Below are 16670 nucleotides of genomic sequence, written 5' to 3' on the forward strand. Positions count from 1 at the left end.
CAATTTCATAGGACTCTTCTGCAGTAGTAAATATTTTTGTAATACTAACAATATCCGATCTAATAATGCAAGATACTCTGGGGACCAATTAATATTTCAAAGTAACTCTTACTCTTGGTGTAAATGTTTTTAGTTGGAAAAACTCTGCCTGTTTGGGTGAAAATGCTTTCGCATTTTTGTTGATAATGATTCACATGGATGGATGGATGGATGGATGGATGCCTTATTCTGATTTCCTGGACAACAGTGTGGTATAGTAGAAAGAGATGTGAACTGGATTTCAAGATATATGAGAACTAGCCCTGATTCTGCCGCCAATTGTTAGATGACCTGGGACATTTTCATATCACCTTTCTCAGCCTTCATCTCCTCATCTGAAATCGAGAAGTAAATGATTATTAAGGTCACTTTTAGCTCAAAGCAATCCATGATCTAACTGCACCACGAGTCCAAGTTCTGAAGAACAAAGATATAAGAGATCTGACACATTGGCTGCAAACCTCGTGTTCCAAAAGAGGAAACTCAGTAAGTGCCAAGACTCCTGGCATGTCTGGCTCAGATCCCTCACATGTTTATTAGTGAGAATAATTTCCAACCTCCTCAAAATACTTTATGACAGACTCAAGAAATGAAGAAAGATGGATCTGAGAAAATCAGCCAATGGGGAGAGCTCACAGGACTCCAACCGAAAGCTGCATGGAAACCCTAGGAGACTCATATTGAGCTGTTTGAAAACAAGCACTTATGGAACAAATTGTCCAGAAAGATAGAAACACAGAAACATGCTCGCTGCCCTCCCTGATTTCAGATTATGGCCTCATGTGACTGTGGCTGGGAGGCGGACTGGAGAGGTGGAGGGGGCCCCTCTAACCCAGCAACAGGAGGCTCTTACTGGCGCCAGAGGGATGGACCGCACATGGGGTAGAGCAAAAAGTCACGTACTCCGGGGTTTAAATCTGGATTTGCCATTTGCACGTAGTGTTTTCTCGAACAAGCGGCTCAGTCTTTCTGAGCTTCATCTGTAGAACTGGGGATATGAACATGTCATGTATTCTTTTATGAAATGGCCAGGCATGTGTGGCCACAAGAGGAGACAGAGGCTCAAACCAAGTGTCTTGTACTCACAGGTCCCAGAGACAGGAGGCACGAAGGCCACACAGGGCCACATGGGGAAGCATCAGGGGCATCAGGAAGCAGAAGACAGGAGTGAGGGGAACAGTTAGGCCACGGCCTTTCTCGGGGTTTCTGTGAGAAAGACGAGGCAGGGCAGGGTAAGTAATTTAGGGTTAGCTAGTTTGAATAATTTCGGTGGACTTCGGGCTCTAGAGGTGGTCTCTAGTTGCCTTTTACCTGGCCCTGGGCTCATTAAGGTAGAGGAATATTGCTTCTTGGGGCCAGAGAGAGGAGGTATGGCTCCAGATTGGATAGTAAAGGATGCTCCCCGCTGGGTCATTTGCATCTCTAAGAATTGGCTGGCTTCAGGAAGAGCTGTCTCTCCCCAGCCAAAAAAGGTTTCTTAAGAAGTCAAAACTCATAATATACAGAAAATAATTATATATACAGGCATACTTCAGAGATCGTGTGGGTCTGGGTCCAGACCACCACAATAAGGTGAATATTGCAATAAGGCGAGTCACACGAATTGTTTGGTTTCCCAGTGTATATAAAAGTTATGTTCACACTATCCTATAGTCTATTAAGTGTGCAATAACATTATGTCTAAAAAAACAATGTCCATACCTTAATTTAAAAATACTCCAGTGAGGGCTTCCCTGGCGGCGCAGTGGTTGAGGGTCCACCTGCCGATGCAGGGGACACGGGTTCGTGCCCTGGTCCGGGAAGGTCCCACATGCCGCGGAGCGGCTGGGCCCGTGAGCCATGGCCGCCGGGCCTGCGCGTCCGGAGAGGCCGCAACAGTGAGAGGCCCGCGTACCGCAAAAAAAAAAAAATACTCCAATGCTAAAAAATGTTAACCATCATCTGAGCCTTCAGGGAGTTGTAATCTTTTTTGCCGGGAGATGGAGGATTGAAATATTGCAAGAATTACCAAAAAGTGACACAGGGACACAAAATGAGCAAACGCTATTGGGAAAATGGTGCCAATAGACTTGCTTGATGCAGGGTTGCCACAAACCTTGAATTTGTAAAAGACACAGTGTCTGCAAAGTATGATAAAACAAGGCATGCCTGTATGTATACTCACAGATACAATACAGAACACATCTCATTTGTGAAACTGGACATACGAATGGCGATCTCAAAGGATCATATGAGATAAAATACATGACACCCAGCCCACTATCCAATACTGAGTGGACAGTCATTAATATTAGTTTTCTCTCTTCTTCTGTTCAGTTAAGTGGAAGGACCATGGGGTTAGTCATCCCATCTACACCTCTATCTACCTGTGTGACCCGGGGCAAGAGGGTCCTTCTGTCTAGGACTCTGTTTTCATATCTGTGAAAGAGGGAGGGGCATCCACATGGTCGCCAAGGTAGCTTTTTTTTTTTTTTTTTTTTGCGGTATGCGGGCCTCTCACTGCCGTGGCCTCTCCTGTTGCCGAGCACAGGCTCTGGACGTGCAGGCCCAGCGGCCATGGCTCACGGGCCCAGCCGCTCCGCGGCATGTGGGATCTTCCCGGACCGGGGCACGAACCCGTGTCCTCTGCATCGGCAGGCGGACTCTCAACCACTGCGCCACCAGGGAAGCCCACCAAGGTACCTTTAAGGCCTGATGTTGCCACTTCCTTGTCTGATTCCTGCTGAGATTGGAAGCGCACCTTTCTGGGATGGAAGGACTGGGACAAGAGGTCCCACGGGGGGCGTGGAAAAGGCAGCCTTGGAGGTTGAAACCGTGATGCCAGATTGAAAAACAGATTGTCCACACCTTTGAGCACAGAGCCCAGCTCTGATGACCCACGCTGGGCCATCTCTTTAGAACCCACACAGTTAGTCTCCCCAGTAACCAACCATGGGCCCAGCCTTGGTGAGCCAGGGAGCGGGGACAGTGTGTATGAGGTTGTGAAGCACAAAAGTACCTATTCCACTGCATACATTTAATTTTCACACTGACGTAAGTATCTTGCCTGTAGACCAAACCCCTAAGTTTCCCCACAGCATCTAACTCTGAGGACTACTATAAAAAAAAAAAAAAAAAAGATTGGGGTGGGTATCCGATATTCCACACATGGTCAAGTGTCCAGCAATCAATAAGTGCTGATATGAAAGTTTCCTCTCTTGTGAATTATTCATGACCCAATGAAACTGTCTCATGTCTTAATAACATTCAAACACTTATTTGTAGCTTTTAAAAAATGTGAATGGTCCATTTGCTAGCCCAGTGATGACATGAGATTCTAGAGAGGAGTTTATGCTCTATGATGGGTGGGTACCATGTATATAGAAGGGCCGTGCATTAAGTGAAATCCAGCAAGTTAGGTTTTAGGTTTTTTTCATTTTCTTTTGTGTTGTTGTTGTTTTACTTTCCTTTTCAACTAGAATGAAAACTGCTGGAGATAAGATCAACTCTGGGCTCTAAAAGAGCAATATTTACACCCCGACCCCTTCTTCTTGATGGATTGCTTCATTATAGCTTAGGGGTTGTATTATATTGTATATCAATGGGGACTCCAGCTTAAAGGACAAAGAAAGGCGCCTGGGAAAATCACTGAGCGTGTACCGTGGGGCAAGTCACTTTTCTCTAAATGGGACTCTCCTTTCCATGTGTGGTTTGAGGATAAGGGTCTAAATTTGTCAGGAGAGGTCTTTATTTATAACTATATTCCATTAGTAAGTCTTTGAGGGCTACTTTGTAGAAATAACTGCAACAAAGGACCGACAAGCCCCATTAAAGTATAGAGAAGATTCCCCACTCGATATTTGTTTCTAAATGAAACTGTCACATCCCAAGAGGGCATCATCACCCAAAGACAGCAATGATTTGAAGAGGGGCTTGGTCCTCAAATCTCCAGGCGGTCTGGCTCCGTGAGACTCAGACTGGTTGCATTCTAGGCTCTTCTGAGTTGGCCAGGATAGTACCACCTAAGGATGTGACCAAGGCTTGGAAATCAGCACCCACCTTTACTCTCCACCCCAGCTTCTTCCCAGTTAATCTCTAGTAAAGGTCCTCACTTATTATGGGTTAAATTGTGTACCCCTCAAAATTGATATGTTGAAGCCCTAACCCCTAGTACCTCAGAAGGTGGCTGTATTTGGAGACAGGGCTTTTAAAGAGGTGATTAAAGTCAGATGAGGTCACCATGTTGGGCCCTAAATCAGTATGATTAGTGTCCTTATAAGAAAAGGAGTTTAGGACACAGACATGCACAGAGGGAAGGCCATGAAGACATGGGATGAACACAGCCATGTACAAGCCGAGGAGAAATGCCTCAGGAGAAATCAAACCTGCCAACACCTTGATTTTGGACTTCCAGCCTCCAGAACTATGAGATAATTAATTTCTAATTTCTGTTGTTTAAGTCATGCAGTCTGTGGTATTTTTTAAATTAATTTATTTTATTTATTTATTTTTGGCTGTGTCGGGTCTTCGTTGCTGTGCGTGGGCTTTCTCTAGTTGCGGCGAGCGGGGACTACTCTTCCGTGCAATGCACGGGCTTCTCATCGCAGTGGCTTCTCTTGTTGCAGAGTATGGGCTCTAGGCGCATGGGCTTCAGTAGTTGCAGCATGCAGGCTCCGTAGTTGTGGCACACGGGCTTAGTTGCTCCGTGGCATGTGGGATCTTCCTGGGCCAGGGCTCGAACCTGTGTCCCCTGCATTGGCTGGCGGACTCTCAATCACTGCGCCACCAGGGAAGCCAGTCTGTGGTATTTTCCTATGGCAGCCCAAGCAAACTAATATACCATTTATTTGTCTTTTAAAAAATGTTTAAATAAAAGAAGGAAAAAATAAAATAAAAAATAAAGACAAAAAAAGGAAAGAAACAATGATAACAACAAGCATATCCGTGAGTAGAATGGTTTTTAGACCTGCCTCTCCCTGGATGGCCCACTGAAGCTTGGCAGGGTGATTATAGGTACAGCTTAGAATAACCACAAGAAATCATCTTATTTACAGTCCCTGATTATAATATCACACCACTTTGTTTTCATGGTGAGTGCTTTTTCTTTTTCCCCACAATGATGTGAAGCCAAGAGGAGTCTGATGGAGAGCCTCTGCAGTTGGCATCAGAACACCCAGCTCCCAACTCTGGCTTGCCCCTTCTTAGCTATAAGACCTCTGATGTTTACTTAATTTCTCTGAGCTTTAGCTCTCCTCACTTTAAAACAGGGATAATAAATAATGCCTACTTCACAGGTCGTTCTGAGGATTAAGTAGCACAGGTACATGGAATGTCTGAGGTGTTGGTAAGAATTTGACAAGGATGAGCTAACTAATGTTGAATCCAGGTATCGCTTTGAGAGTCTGATTGTAAATGCAATATACCACATTTGTCCCTTTTATATGTAATCCTCTTGCCTTCAGCTGAGATTTCACATCAATTAAGATAATGTTGAGTTTTGATTTTGTCATCTCGTTGGTTATCTACAGCAATTTGATTCAAAATGGCTTGAAGGCTTAAATATAAGACATGACACCACAGAACTCCTAGAAAAGAACGTAGGCAAAACATTCTCTGACATAAATTGTACCAATGTTTTCTTAGGTCAGTCTCCCAAGGGAATAGAAATAAAAGCAAAAATAAACAAATGGGACCTAGTCAAACTTATAAGCTTTTGCACAGCAAAGGAAACCATAAACAAAACAGAAAAACAAACCTATGGACTGGGAGAAAATATTTGCAAATGATGTGACCTACAAGGGCTTACTTTCCAAAATATACAAATAGCTCATACAACTCAATAACAAAAAAGCAAACAACTCAATCAAAAAATGGGCAGGGGCTTCCCTGGTGGCGCAGTGGTTGAGAGTCCGCCTGCCGATGCAGGGGACGCGGGTTCGTGCCCCGGTCCGGGAGGATCCCACATGCCGCGGAGCGGCTGGGCCCGTGAGCCATGGCCGCTGGGCCTGCGCGTCCAGAGGCTGTGCTCCGCAACGGGAGAGGCGACAACAGTGAGAGGCCTGCATACCGCAAAAAAAAAAAAAAAAAAATGGGCAGAAGACCTAAACAGTCGTTTCTCCAAAGAACACATACAGTTGGCCAATAGGCACATGAAAAGATGCTCAACGTTGCTAATTATTAGAGAAATACAAATCAAAACTGCAGTGAGGTACCATCTCACACCAGTCATAATGGCCATCATAAAAAAGTCTACAAATAACAGATGCTGGAGAGGGTGTGGAGAAAAGGGAACCCTCCCACACTGTTGGTGGGAATGTAAGTTGGTGCAGCCACTGTGGAAAACAGTCTGGTTGTTCCTCAGAAAACTAAAAATAGAACAATAGCAATTTTACTCCTGGGTATCTAAAAAAAAAACCGAAAACACTAATTCGAAAAGATACATGCACCCCAATGTTCATAGCAGCTCTATTTACGATAGCCAAGACGTGGAAACAACCTAAATGTCCATTGACAGATGAGTGGATATAGAAGACATGGTACATATATACAATGGAGTATTACTCAGCCATACAAAAGGAATGAAATAATGCCATTTTGCAGCAACATGGATAGACCTAGAGATTATCATATTAAGTGAAGTAAGTCAGGCAGTGGAAGACAAATACTATATGCTATGACATCATATGGTAGAATCTAAAATAGGACACAAAGGAACTTATTTATGAAACAGAAACAGACTTACAGACATAGAGAACAGACTTATGGTTACCAAAGGGAAGAGGTGGTGGGGGAAGGATAAATTAGGAGTTTGGGATTAGCAGATATAAACTATTATATACAAAATAGATAAGCAACAAGGACCTACTGTATAGCGCAGGGAACTATATTCAATATCCTGTAATATACGATAACAGAAAAGAATCTGAAAAAGACTATATAGTTTCTGAAACTATATAGAAACTAACACAACATTGTAAATCAACTATACTTTAATTTTTTAAAAAGCGGACCCCCTCCCGCCCCCCACGAAATAGCATTTTGATTCCTCCAGGCTGATACCATATCATTCAACAGTACTACAGCCTTCCTATTCTTCAACCTCCAGTTCCAAGAGGCCACTGAGTCCTAACAATGTTACTTCTCTATCGTGTCTCTTATGTCCCTCGTCTCTGTCCTAACAGGCGTGGCCCTGCTCCAAGGCCCTCCTCTGTCACCGGGACCACAGCCTCCTACTGCATTTCCACACCTTCTCCAGGTCCTGTTCTTTGCAATTCGCTCTCTGCACCGCTAGCAGGGGCATCTGATGAGAAGCCACTCCAGACTACTAAAGAAAGTTCACTCATTACACTCATTGCATTCAGCTTCTTCAGATAATCTTAATATTGGGTTTGGGTTTTCTTTTCCCAAAGAACATTTGGAAACACATTAGAAGACTTTTAAAACAGGTTCCTTTTGTGTGTACTTTTCTCCCTAAGTAAATGATAAATTTCTTGATAGGAAAGCTTACATTTTAGACCTCTGTGTATTTACTGCTGCCCAAACCCATATAGTGAGTCGGTACCTCACAGACATGTATTGAATGAGTTAATGCACGAACAAACAAATGAATATCCCCAATTCAAACTTATTTGTGAGCTCTTAGGACAACAGGGAATCAGGATGTGAACAGGGAATCTGCAAAAAGGGAGATGGGAAGACAGCTGGGCTCTTTATGCTTAGGGAAGAAGGGATGCTTCTTGTCTTAGCCTGGAATTTCTTTGGAAATCAGAGCCAGAGACACGGGCTTGGTAGTTTATTGTGAAAAGTGATCCTGGGGAGCAGGAGTTGGGGAATGGAGGGATAAGAAAGGAGGGAAAACAATTAGAAGGATGTATTCTTGAGCCGGTCTCTGCTGTGGCGGCTAGAGCTCAGTCCTTCCAGGACCTCGCAAGGGGCTATGTAGTAAAAGCTGCAGACTTGTCTGTCTGTGGAGAGTGTTTATCCACCAGCTGCTTCCTGCATAGGTCAGGATTACCCTGAGTGGCAAGGCCATGCATGGATGAGGTCCATGTGGTTGCCATGATTCTGAGAAGTCACAGAAGCCCTGGGGGCAGACAGCTACGGAGGTGTGGATGAAGTAGGGTGTTGCTGGGTTACACCCACCTGAAGCTGGTCATTGTAGCCCTGGCTAGAGTAAAAGGTGGGCTAAGAGAGAGCGAGGCTGGGCCCAAAGGCTGCCCCCGTCTCCTCCACTGGTCCAGGCTTTTTTTTTTTTTTTTTTTTTGGTGCACTGCATGGCCTGTGGGATTGAACCTGTGCCCCCTGCAGTAGAAGCTTAACCACTGGACCACCAGGGAAGTCCTCCAAGCTCTTCTAAGAAGAGATGTGGGCACTTCTGTGCCTCCTACCACTCTCCATTTTCAATCATTCACTTATTCATCTGATAGCTATTTACTGACCAGCTACCAGGTTGCAAGATTCTGCACTAGGCACTATGTTTGTCTAAATAGCAAGTCCCTAATTCCATTTGTGAATTCACAAAGAATTGGTCTCTTTCCTATTAGACGTATGCGCCCCATCAAAATGCTGTGTTTCCTGCCATTGCTGGTAATAATTAATTTCAGATCCTTTAGCCTCCGAAATGGGAATCCTGGGGATATGTTCTCCACGAGGAGCCTTCTGAGTTATAATTTGTCTTGGATCCCATTTCCACAGTAATCAACAGTGAATTCTCAGAGACTCCATCTGCTTGGACCACCAAAGGGAATGCTTATGCCAGGAGCGCAGAATATCCAGCCACACCTCTGAGGAAAGTAATCAACATGTTGGTGGGATTTTTCTTCCTCTGAGGTTGTACCAGGCCATCCTAATATGGATATCCATGGCTGTCCGCTGGCTTCCAGTCAGCCTGCACTCCATACCTCCTCCAGCTCCCAGTCTGTGCTCATCCAAGGGCCAGAGTCAGGGTCTATGTGTAAAGGATGGGTATCTGGGCTGCAGCCAACCCAGCGTTCCAGGGGGCAGGTAGTCTGCATCCTTCATGCCTGTTTGTTGGATCCTGCCTGTAAGACGGAGAATTGGCCACCTGTGCTTGCTTACTTAGGGAGCCCTACCAGCCTCTGAACTGACAAAGGCCACTGCAGGTAGGCTCTCAGGAGGTCACACCTACGTGGACAAAGCCTGTGGCCCCGGGAGCCAATGGTTGATGAGTCTTCAGATGGACCGGGCATCAAAAAGCTCAGACCACCTGTGCAAAGACAGAGAGTCTGTCTGGCTTCCTTCTCAAAGGGCCTCCTGATGCTCTGAGCTGCAGCTGCAAGCTCCCGGCTCCCTCCTGTGCGAGCAGGGGCTGGTGAGGCCACAGACAAAGGAGAAGCCAGTCTCCAGACTATAAATGTTTATCCTGGACGTCCTGCTGAGCTAGGAACGAGGGCATGTGGTTCTTAGAAACAAACAAGGCAATAAGCTCACCCCAAATGTACCAATCTGCTGCCCTCCTCTTTGGGTCCTTATGAATGTCCCCTAATACCCTCCCTCCCCAATCTGCTTCATTTCCCCTGCCTCAGCCTTTCACTTACAATACACGCATTCGAAGATAAAATTATGCAAGATTTCAAGAGAGTGACTGCAGAGCAGTAAGCCCCAAGCACGGGGCCCTCCTGCACGCAGCGCCGTGTGTCACTGCACTGGTCACACACCACGAGGCTGGCCCTGGTTTCCTCCTACCTCTTGGAAACAGGGGAGCCCTAGTGAAAATGTGCATCACTTTACGTGCTAAAGGTCTACTGATAACCTCTTCGTTATGCAATTCTGAATGAATATTATGCTCCATTGTTAAATTAATTTTCTATTAAAGTCACATGTCTCCAGATCTCAGGAAATCCAACCCTGCGTTGCAGACCTCCTGAAAGAAAGCCCCTGTCTTTTTCTTGGTGCTTAAATTGACATGCTTACCTTGCAGTTTCATTTCAGCCCCATCCTTTCCCATCTCTGCCCTTCATGTGATGCTCTATGAATTCTGATACCCGCCTTCCTTCTGTCAGCCTAAATGAAGACAAGGCAGGACCGCTGCATGGGGCAGTGAAAGAGCCAGGCAGGTCCACCTCCTACTCACAGATGGCCTTGAGTTACTTACTTCATCGCTTGAGTTTCCGTTTTCCATCTGTGAAATGGTGATACCGTCTGCCCGGAGGCTTGGGGGGACCATAGGAGAATTGTACGGCCCTTGGCAGTGTTCTAGCATCTACCTCCCCAAGGGCCTCCATCAAACTTGGATGCCATTTCTTCGTGCCACCCCCCTCCCCAAGCCTCTAACAAGTCCCTCCTGCTTCTTGGGCCGGTGCAGGGCCTCTGCCCAGGTGGTCTGGGTAGAAAGGGAGGCAGATGCCTTCTGCTGTTTTGTGTAAGGGGGTTGGGGGGTAAGGGGGGGCCAGCAGGGCTTTCAGAGTCCTAGCAGCCTGAGCTTCCTTTCATGCTCTGCCACCTTCTCGCGCTTCCTCATCTGAACACAGGCAGAATTCCTACTTCACAAGTGTGCTGGGAAGAGGAAAGGAAGCCACTTCTAGCAAGAAATGAGAACCGAGTCTGGTATACAGTAGGTGCTTAATAAATGTCATCTCCTGTCCTGCTTCCCCATGTAGACTTTGGAGTTCAGTATGGGACTGACCTTCCCTGCAGCAGGTATGGAGGACAGAAGACTGGATTGAGGGACAGATGACCCCATCACATCCTTATTTCATGCTTCTGGCATCTCTTGCCTTCTCTGAGCCTCTTTTTTTCACCCTTCGATGAGATTAGGAATACCTGCCCTTCCTCCCTCCCAAGATTAGTTCTAGTGAAAATTAAGGGAGGTAATGGATGTGAAATTTTGTACAGAGATAAAGGGTTATTAACACCAATGCCCAAGGTTTAGGTGACCAGACCTCAAACAGAACACTTAGCTTTCTTCCTCCCAACTCATACATACTTCCCCTTCCTCGCTGGCACTGTGGGTGTGCCTGATGTTTTGGGGGAAGACATCCTCTCTGGTCAGTGACATCTGGGGCACCTCGACTTAACCAGCATGTGATCATTTTTTAATGAACATAGAAGACAATTATGGAACAGGGAGACATCTCAGGGCTGGGGTGTGGGTAGGAAGGCTGCAGGAGACGTGTCTATGCGAACCACCTAGCCCAGGGCATGGCCTGAGACAGACATTAATACATTACTCATATATTATTATAAAGTGTATATTAACACATTCATTAGTATTCAGCAATTAATATTGAATCAGAATCCCAATTAGAATCCATGATTCCTGCCAAGCAGTCTGACTCCCGCCTGGGTTTATGATGGGGAACTCATTACCTTCAAGGTTTATTCCATATTTGTGTGTCTCTGTTAAAAAGTTTGTTCTGTGCCTTCCACCGTTTTGGCAGTATCGCAAGGGGAACTCTGGACCCAAACTGCCCGAGCCCAAAGTCAGTCTCCTCCGTCAACCAGTGTGTGACCTTGTGAGTTACTCAAGCTCTGTGTGCCTCAGTTTCCTCGTTTGGAATATGAGGATCTTATCTCATAGGCTTGTTATGGAATTAAGTGTATTAACACGAGAAGCACTTAGAAGAGTGGCTGGCACATAGGACTCAGGAAATACCAGTTATTATTGTTACTCTATAACTTATTTTCCCCTTGTGAAAGTATGAAAGTTGAAGCATAGTTAAAGCCCACTAAAAGTAAATACAGCAGGCAGAGAGATAAATGAGAGATAAATGCATAAACATGAATTAAGAGAGTCACACTCAAGGAAGAATTGTTCCCTGTTGAGGACAGCAAACATCTGGAAGGAATTAAATGGCGGATGAGAGGGGGTGGGGGTAATGTGAGCTAAGAACACACTGTGACTGTTGGAAGGAGATAATTCACTTCTGGGGTAGGTAAGTGATCCCAAAAGGGGGAAGCTGCTCTGGGCTTCCACGGCATGATTGGATGAGCATTAACCCGTCAAAATAATTTTGGTCTCATTAGCTGGAGTACCTAAAACGCCTGTAACATTCCTTTGAGCTAATGCATTGCCTTGAAACAGCCATTTCTTAAATGCAAGTATACTAACATAAAATAACAAGGTATCCTTCTGTATCTGTGAAATTGACAATATGAAAATTGTAAGAGTACACTAAGGTTTCACTGAAACTGGCACATTTAAAAAATCTATAATATACCTATAAATAGGTATAACTTTGGGGGATGGGATTTGGCTGGAAGTTTTTTATTCTTTTTTTTTTTTCTTTTGTGATTGGGTTGGAATTTTTAAGAGTCATAAAAATGTCTATAACTTTGGCTCTTCTAATCCAACTTCTGGGAATTTACTGGTAGGAAAAATTTCAAAAGAAGGAGGGACCTTTCTGTATTTATTTTTCCATGATTGAGAATGGGTAAATTACAAGACATCTCCCTGACAGACTCTTAGGCAGCCATCAGAAATACAGTTATAAATGACAGATGGGAGAATATTTGTAAAATAATCATTCACCAATTTAAAAAACCCAGAAATCAAATCATAAAGATTGGGTATGCATATGGATGGAAATAGAAGAAGGAAATGGAAGGAAAACCAGTGGGCTTTGTTGGAGATTGTGGGATGGTGGAAGAATTTTTTCTTTTATTTCAATTTATGTTAATATTGGTTGTGTAATAAACAATAATCAAAGACCCAAATGAACCCTCCTGGAGTGGGTAGCTGATTGTCAGCCTTTACCATACGGGCAGGTTTCAGTCCAGTTTTCTGGACAGAGAGAAGGGGTCTTAAAGTTGGTAGGTTCTGAAAGGAGGGGGCTGATGGGCAAGGCCAGGAGCCTCCAAGGGCACAGGGCACCAGTTGGGCGTGGGGACCACCTGAAGAGAGAAGGAGGGGCTGGTGGGAGCTGACAGAGTGAGTTTAAGGGAAATTGCCTCCTTCATGGCATTGCCTCTGGCCGGCCTGAGCTAATGGGGTCTTAAATCAAGTAGTTGCACTGTTACTCTTAGTCACTCACAATCCCAATTTTAAAACCAGAATTAACAAAACTCACAGTGTTTTACTACTTCTGATAAGCTGCGGTATCTCTTTGAACTTTGGAGCATCAAAAGCAGAGACGGGGGCTTCCCTGGTGGCGCACTGGTTGAGAGTCCGCCTGCCGATGCAGGGAACACGGGTTCGTGACCCGGTCCGGGAAGATCCCACATGCCGCGGAGCGGCTGGGCCCGTGAGCCATGGTCGCTGATCCTGCGCGTCCGGAGCCTGTGCTCCACAACGGGAGAGGCCACGACAGTGAGAGGCACACGTACGACAAAAAAAAAAAAAAAAAAAAAAAAAAAAAAAAAGCAGAGACTGCCACTAAAATATTGGGCTTTCTGTTTTCCAACTTCCCTGCCTCTAATACTTGTCAAGCAATCTGGGTCGAATATTGGACAAACACATGATCTAATCCTGGACTGCAATGATTTCTTAGGTAGACAGTTCCTGTGGTCACTTGGGCTGTGACTGGTTCATGGATTCATTTCCCCAGAAACTTTACTTGTATTGACAACTCTTTAGGTTAAATTTTCCAGAGTAGCGGAGTAATGGAGGGAACCACTGCACCAGGAGTCAGGAAGCATGCCATTAGGCAGATCACAAATAGTCTCCCGGACTCAGTCTTTTTATCTGTAAATTGGGGAAACTTTTTACAGATGACTGCATAGACCTAAATTCTATGATGAAAGTCTGAAAGACCCACTTGGGGCCGTATTAGAGAGTCTTATGCCCAGAATGAAGTTGACGATCCTTCTCCCATACTTTGCCCAGTCTTTCCACATCATGGAAAAATCAAATTTAGATCAAGCCGCACCCTGTAAGGGGATGTTGACACACTGAGTATGTGCAAAAGAGGTTAGCCAGGATACATGGAGGCTTAGAAGCTTGTTGTGAGACAGCAGATGAAGGAACTACAGATTTAAACCAGAAACATTGTTACGTAGCAGGGATGTGATAACTGTGTTTGAGATGCTGAAGACCTGTCTAGTGGGAAAAAAAAAATTCACTTGCTTTATGTGATCTCAGAGGGCAGGATCAGTGGATAGAAATTACAGGGAGGCAACTTTCAAGTCTGGACGGAATGTAGAACATTTGAACAGTTAGAACTAACTGAAGGTGGAGAGATGGGTATATGCAGAGGCTGGGCATATGCTTTTCTTGGAGATTAAAGGGCTGAGTGAGGGAGAATTTGTTTTGTTGTCGTTGTTGTTTGGTTTTCGGTTTTTTTTTTTTTTTGGCCATACCGCGCAGCATGTGGGATCTTAGTTCCCCGACCAGGAATCGAACCCTTGCCCCCTGCTGTGGAAGCACTGGACCACCAGGGAAGTCTCGAGGGAGAATTTGAAGTGGGGTTCCAATGCCCAGCTAGCACTGTGAGCCTCTGAATCTAATCTGAAATGACTTGTCTCCTCCAGAGTGGCCACCATCTATGCTGTGCACTTCCGGAAGCATCAGCCCCAGCACCCCCCCCAAACTACCTTCCCCTTCCAAATCTTCTCATTGCTTGAACAAGCTGTGTACCAAATTCCCCGGCTCGCTCCATTCCAAGATTTCCAAGGCACAACTCCCTCTGTGCCTCATTTGCCCCCATCTCCCACCCTGCCCCCCACCCCCCACTACTAGTTTCCATTTCTCTGATTTGCAGAGCAGAGCGGGAGACAGCTGTGGAGAGCGCACAGCAAACAAACAAGCATCCCTAGACATCCCAGGATGCACCAGGGCTTGTAGTGTACCTGAGTGCAGTCCGTGAGCTTCCAGGAGACACCGGATGCTAGCTTATAATGATTAAGATGCACACCCCTCCCCTTCGTATTGCGAAATAGCTTTTCTTATAACCAAGAAAAGGAAACCTCGCCAAGAGGAAAGGGTGGGAGATCACTGAGATGGGTTGTTTGCCTGCGGAGGGAAATAGGAGATTTAGAAGTCAGAGGCAGAGAAGGGAGGGTATGGATGTAAAAGCATCTCCACCCACCCAGAGGGAATGGGACCCTGAATTCAGGAGCGGGAATTACCAGTGTAGCCCAGAGCCTGGCTGAGTCTGCTGCTGCCGCGGTCCCTTCAGGCGGTTCCCTAGCAGACTTGGAGGGAGGCATTTGGGTTCCGGAGCAAGCAAGCCCTCTGGGTTGGAATCCTGGCTCCACCTCTTACTTGCTGTTCTGCCTGGGGCAACTTTAACAGCTCTTGCCCTAAAATGGAAATACTGTAGGGTGAGCCACGTGGAACCGCTGATGTCTGATCATTTCCAAAATATAAAAAAGACAATGTCGGGGCTTCCCTGGTGGCGCAGTGGTTGAGAGTCCGCCTGCCGATGCAGGGGACACGGGTTCGTGCCCCGGTCCGGGAAGAACCCACATGCCGCGGAGCGGCTGGGCCCGTGAGCCATGGCCGCTGAGCCTGCGCGTCCGGAGGCTGTGCTCCGCAACGGGAGAGGCCACAACAGTGAGAGGCCCGCGTACCGCAAAAAAAAAAAAAGACAATATCTTATGGATCAACCCATCCATAATGAGTTCCCCGTTCACAAACTCATCCGCACCTTAGAATTATCTCGGGCTCTTTTTAAAATTCCAAAGCCCGGGTCACCTCCCAGACCCATCCAATCACAATTTCGACAGGTGGGATGCCTGGCCAGGTGATTCTCATGGGCAGACACGTTTGGGGACCACTGGCTGAGCACAGTGCCAGGGATGTATTGAGGCGCTCAGCCATGGCCACGTCTGATTTCCCTTCATCTGTCGTTTATTGAGCACCTCCGGCCTGCCGGGCTCTGTCCGGACCTGCCTCTTGGGCCCCGGGGGCCTCCGCAGCCGCCTCACCTCCCCCCCAACCCCACCCCTCCTCCTCCTCCGCAGTGTCCAGGCCCCGGAGCTCCCCGGACGACCTGAAGGCGCTGACTCGGAACGTGAACCGGCTGAACGAGAGCTTCCGGGACTTGCAGCTGCGGCTGCTGCAGGCTCCGCTGCAGGCCGAGCTGAGCGAGCAGGTGTGGAAGGCGCAGGACGCGCTGCAGAACCAGTCGGACTCGCTGCTGGCGCTGGCGGGCGCGGTGCAGCGGCTGGAGGGGGCGCTGTGGGGACTCCAGGCGCAGGCGACGCAGAGCGAGCAGGCGGTGGCTCTGCTGCGCGACCGCACGGCCCAGCAGAGCGACGCGGCGCAGCTGGAGCTCTACCAACTGCAGGTGGAGAGCAACCGCAGCCAGCTGCTGCTGCGGCGCCACGCCGGCCTGCTGGACGGGCTGGCGCGCCGGGTGGGCGCCCTGGGCGACGAGCTGGCCGACGTGGGCGGCGCCCTGCGCGGCCTCAACCTCAGCCTGTCCTACGACGTGGCCCTGCAGGGCACGCGGCTGCGGGACCTGCAGGTGCTGGTGAGCAACGCCAGCGAGGACGCGCGCCGCATGCGCCTCGTGCACCGGAGCCTGGAGCTGCAGCTCAAGCAGGAGCTGGCCGTGCTCAACAGCGTCACCGAGGACCTGCGCCTCAAGGACTGGGAGCATTCCATCGCGCTGCGCAACATCTCCCTGGCCAAAGGTACAGCCACCCGCCCGGGACCCCGGGGGCTGCTTGCGCCCTCCTGCTCAGGCCTTCTTCCCGCACCTGCCTCCCCAAGGTCCGGGAGTCTCCCTCCCTCCCCGAACCCGCTCCCC

At 47.3% G+C, this 16670-nt stretch overlaps 1 protein-coding gene across 2 annotated transcripts in view; it reads left to right on the forward strand.

Annotated features, from left to right (window-relative positions):
- SCARA5 (scavenger receptor class A member 5) overlaps positions 1 to 16670 on the forward strand; it is a 111271-nt gene that overhangs the window by 47898 nt on the left and 46703 nt on the right. For both annotated transcript variants that reach the window (XM_065879575.1, XM_065879576.1), the window contains one exon: positions 15880 to 16554. In XM_065879575.1, the coding sequence (XP_065735647.1) occupies positions 15880 to 16554 (675 nt within the window). The remainder of the gene's footprint in view (positions 1 to 15879; positions 16555 to 16670) is intronic.

The sequence above is a fragment of the Phocoena phocoena genome, chromosome 6 (genome assembly GCF_963924675.1).
Source record: "Phocoena phocoena chromosome 6, mPhoPho1.1, whole genome shotgun sequence".
Taxonomy (NCBI): domain Eukaryota; kingdom Metazoa; phylum Chordata; class Mammalia; order Artiodactyla; family Phocoenidae; genus Phocoena; species Phocoena phocoena.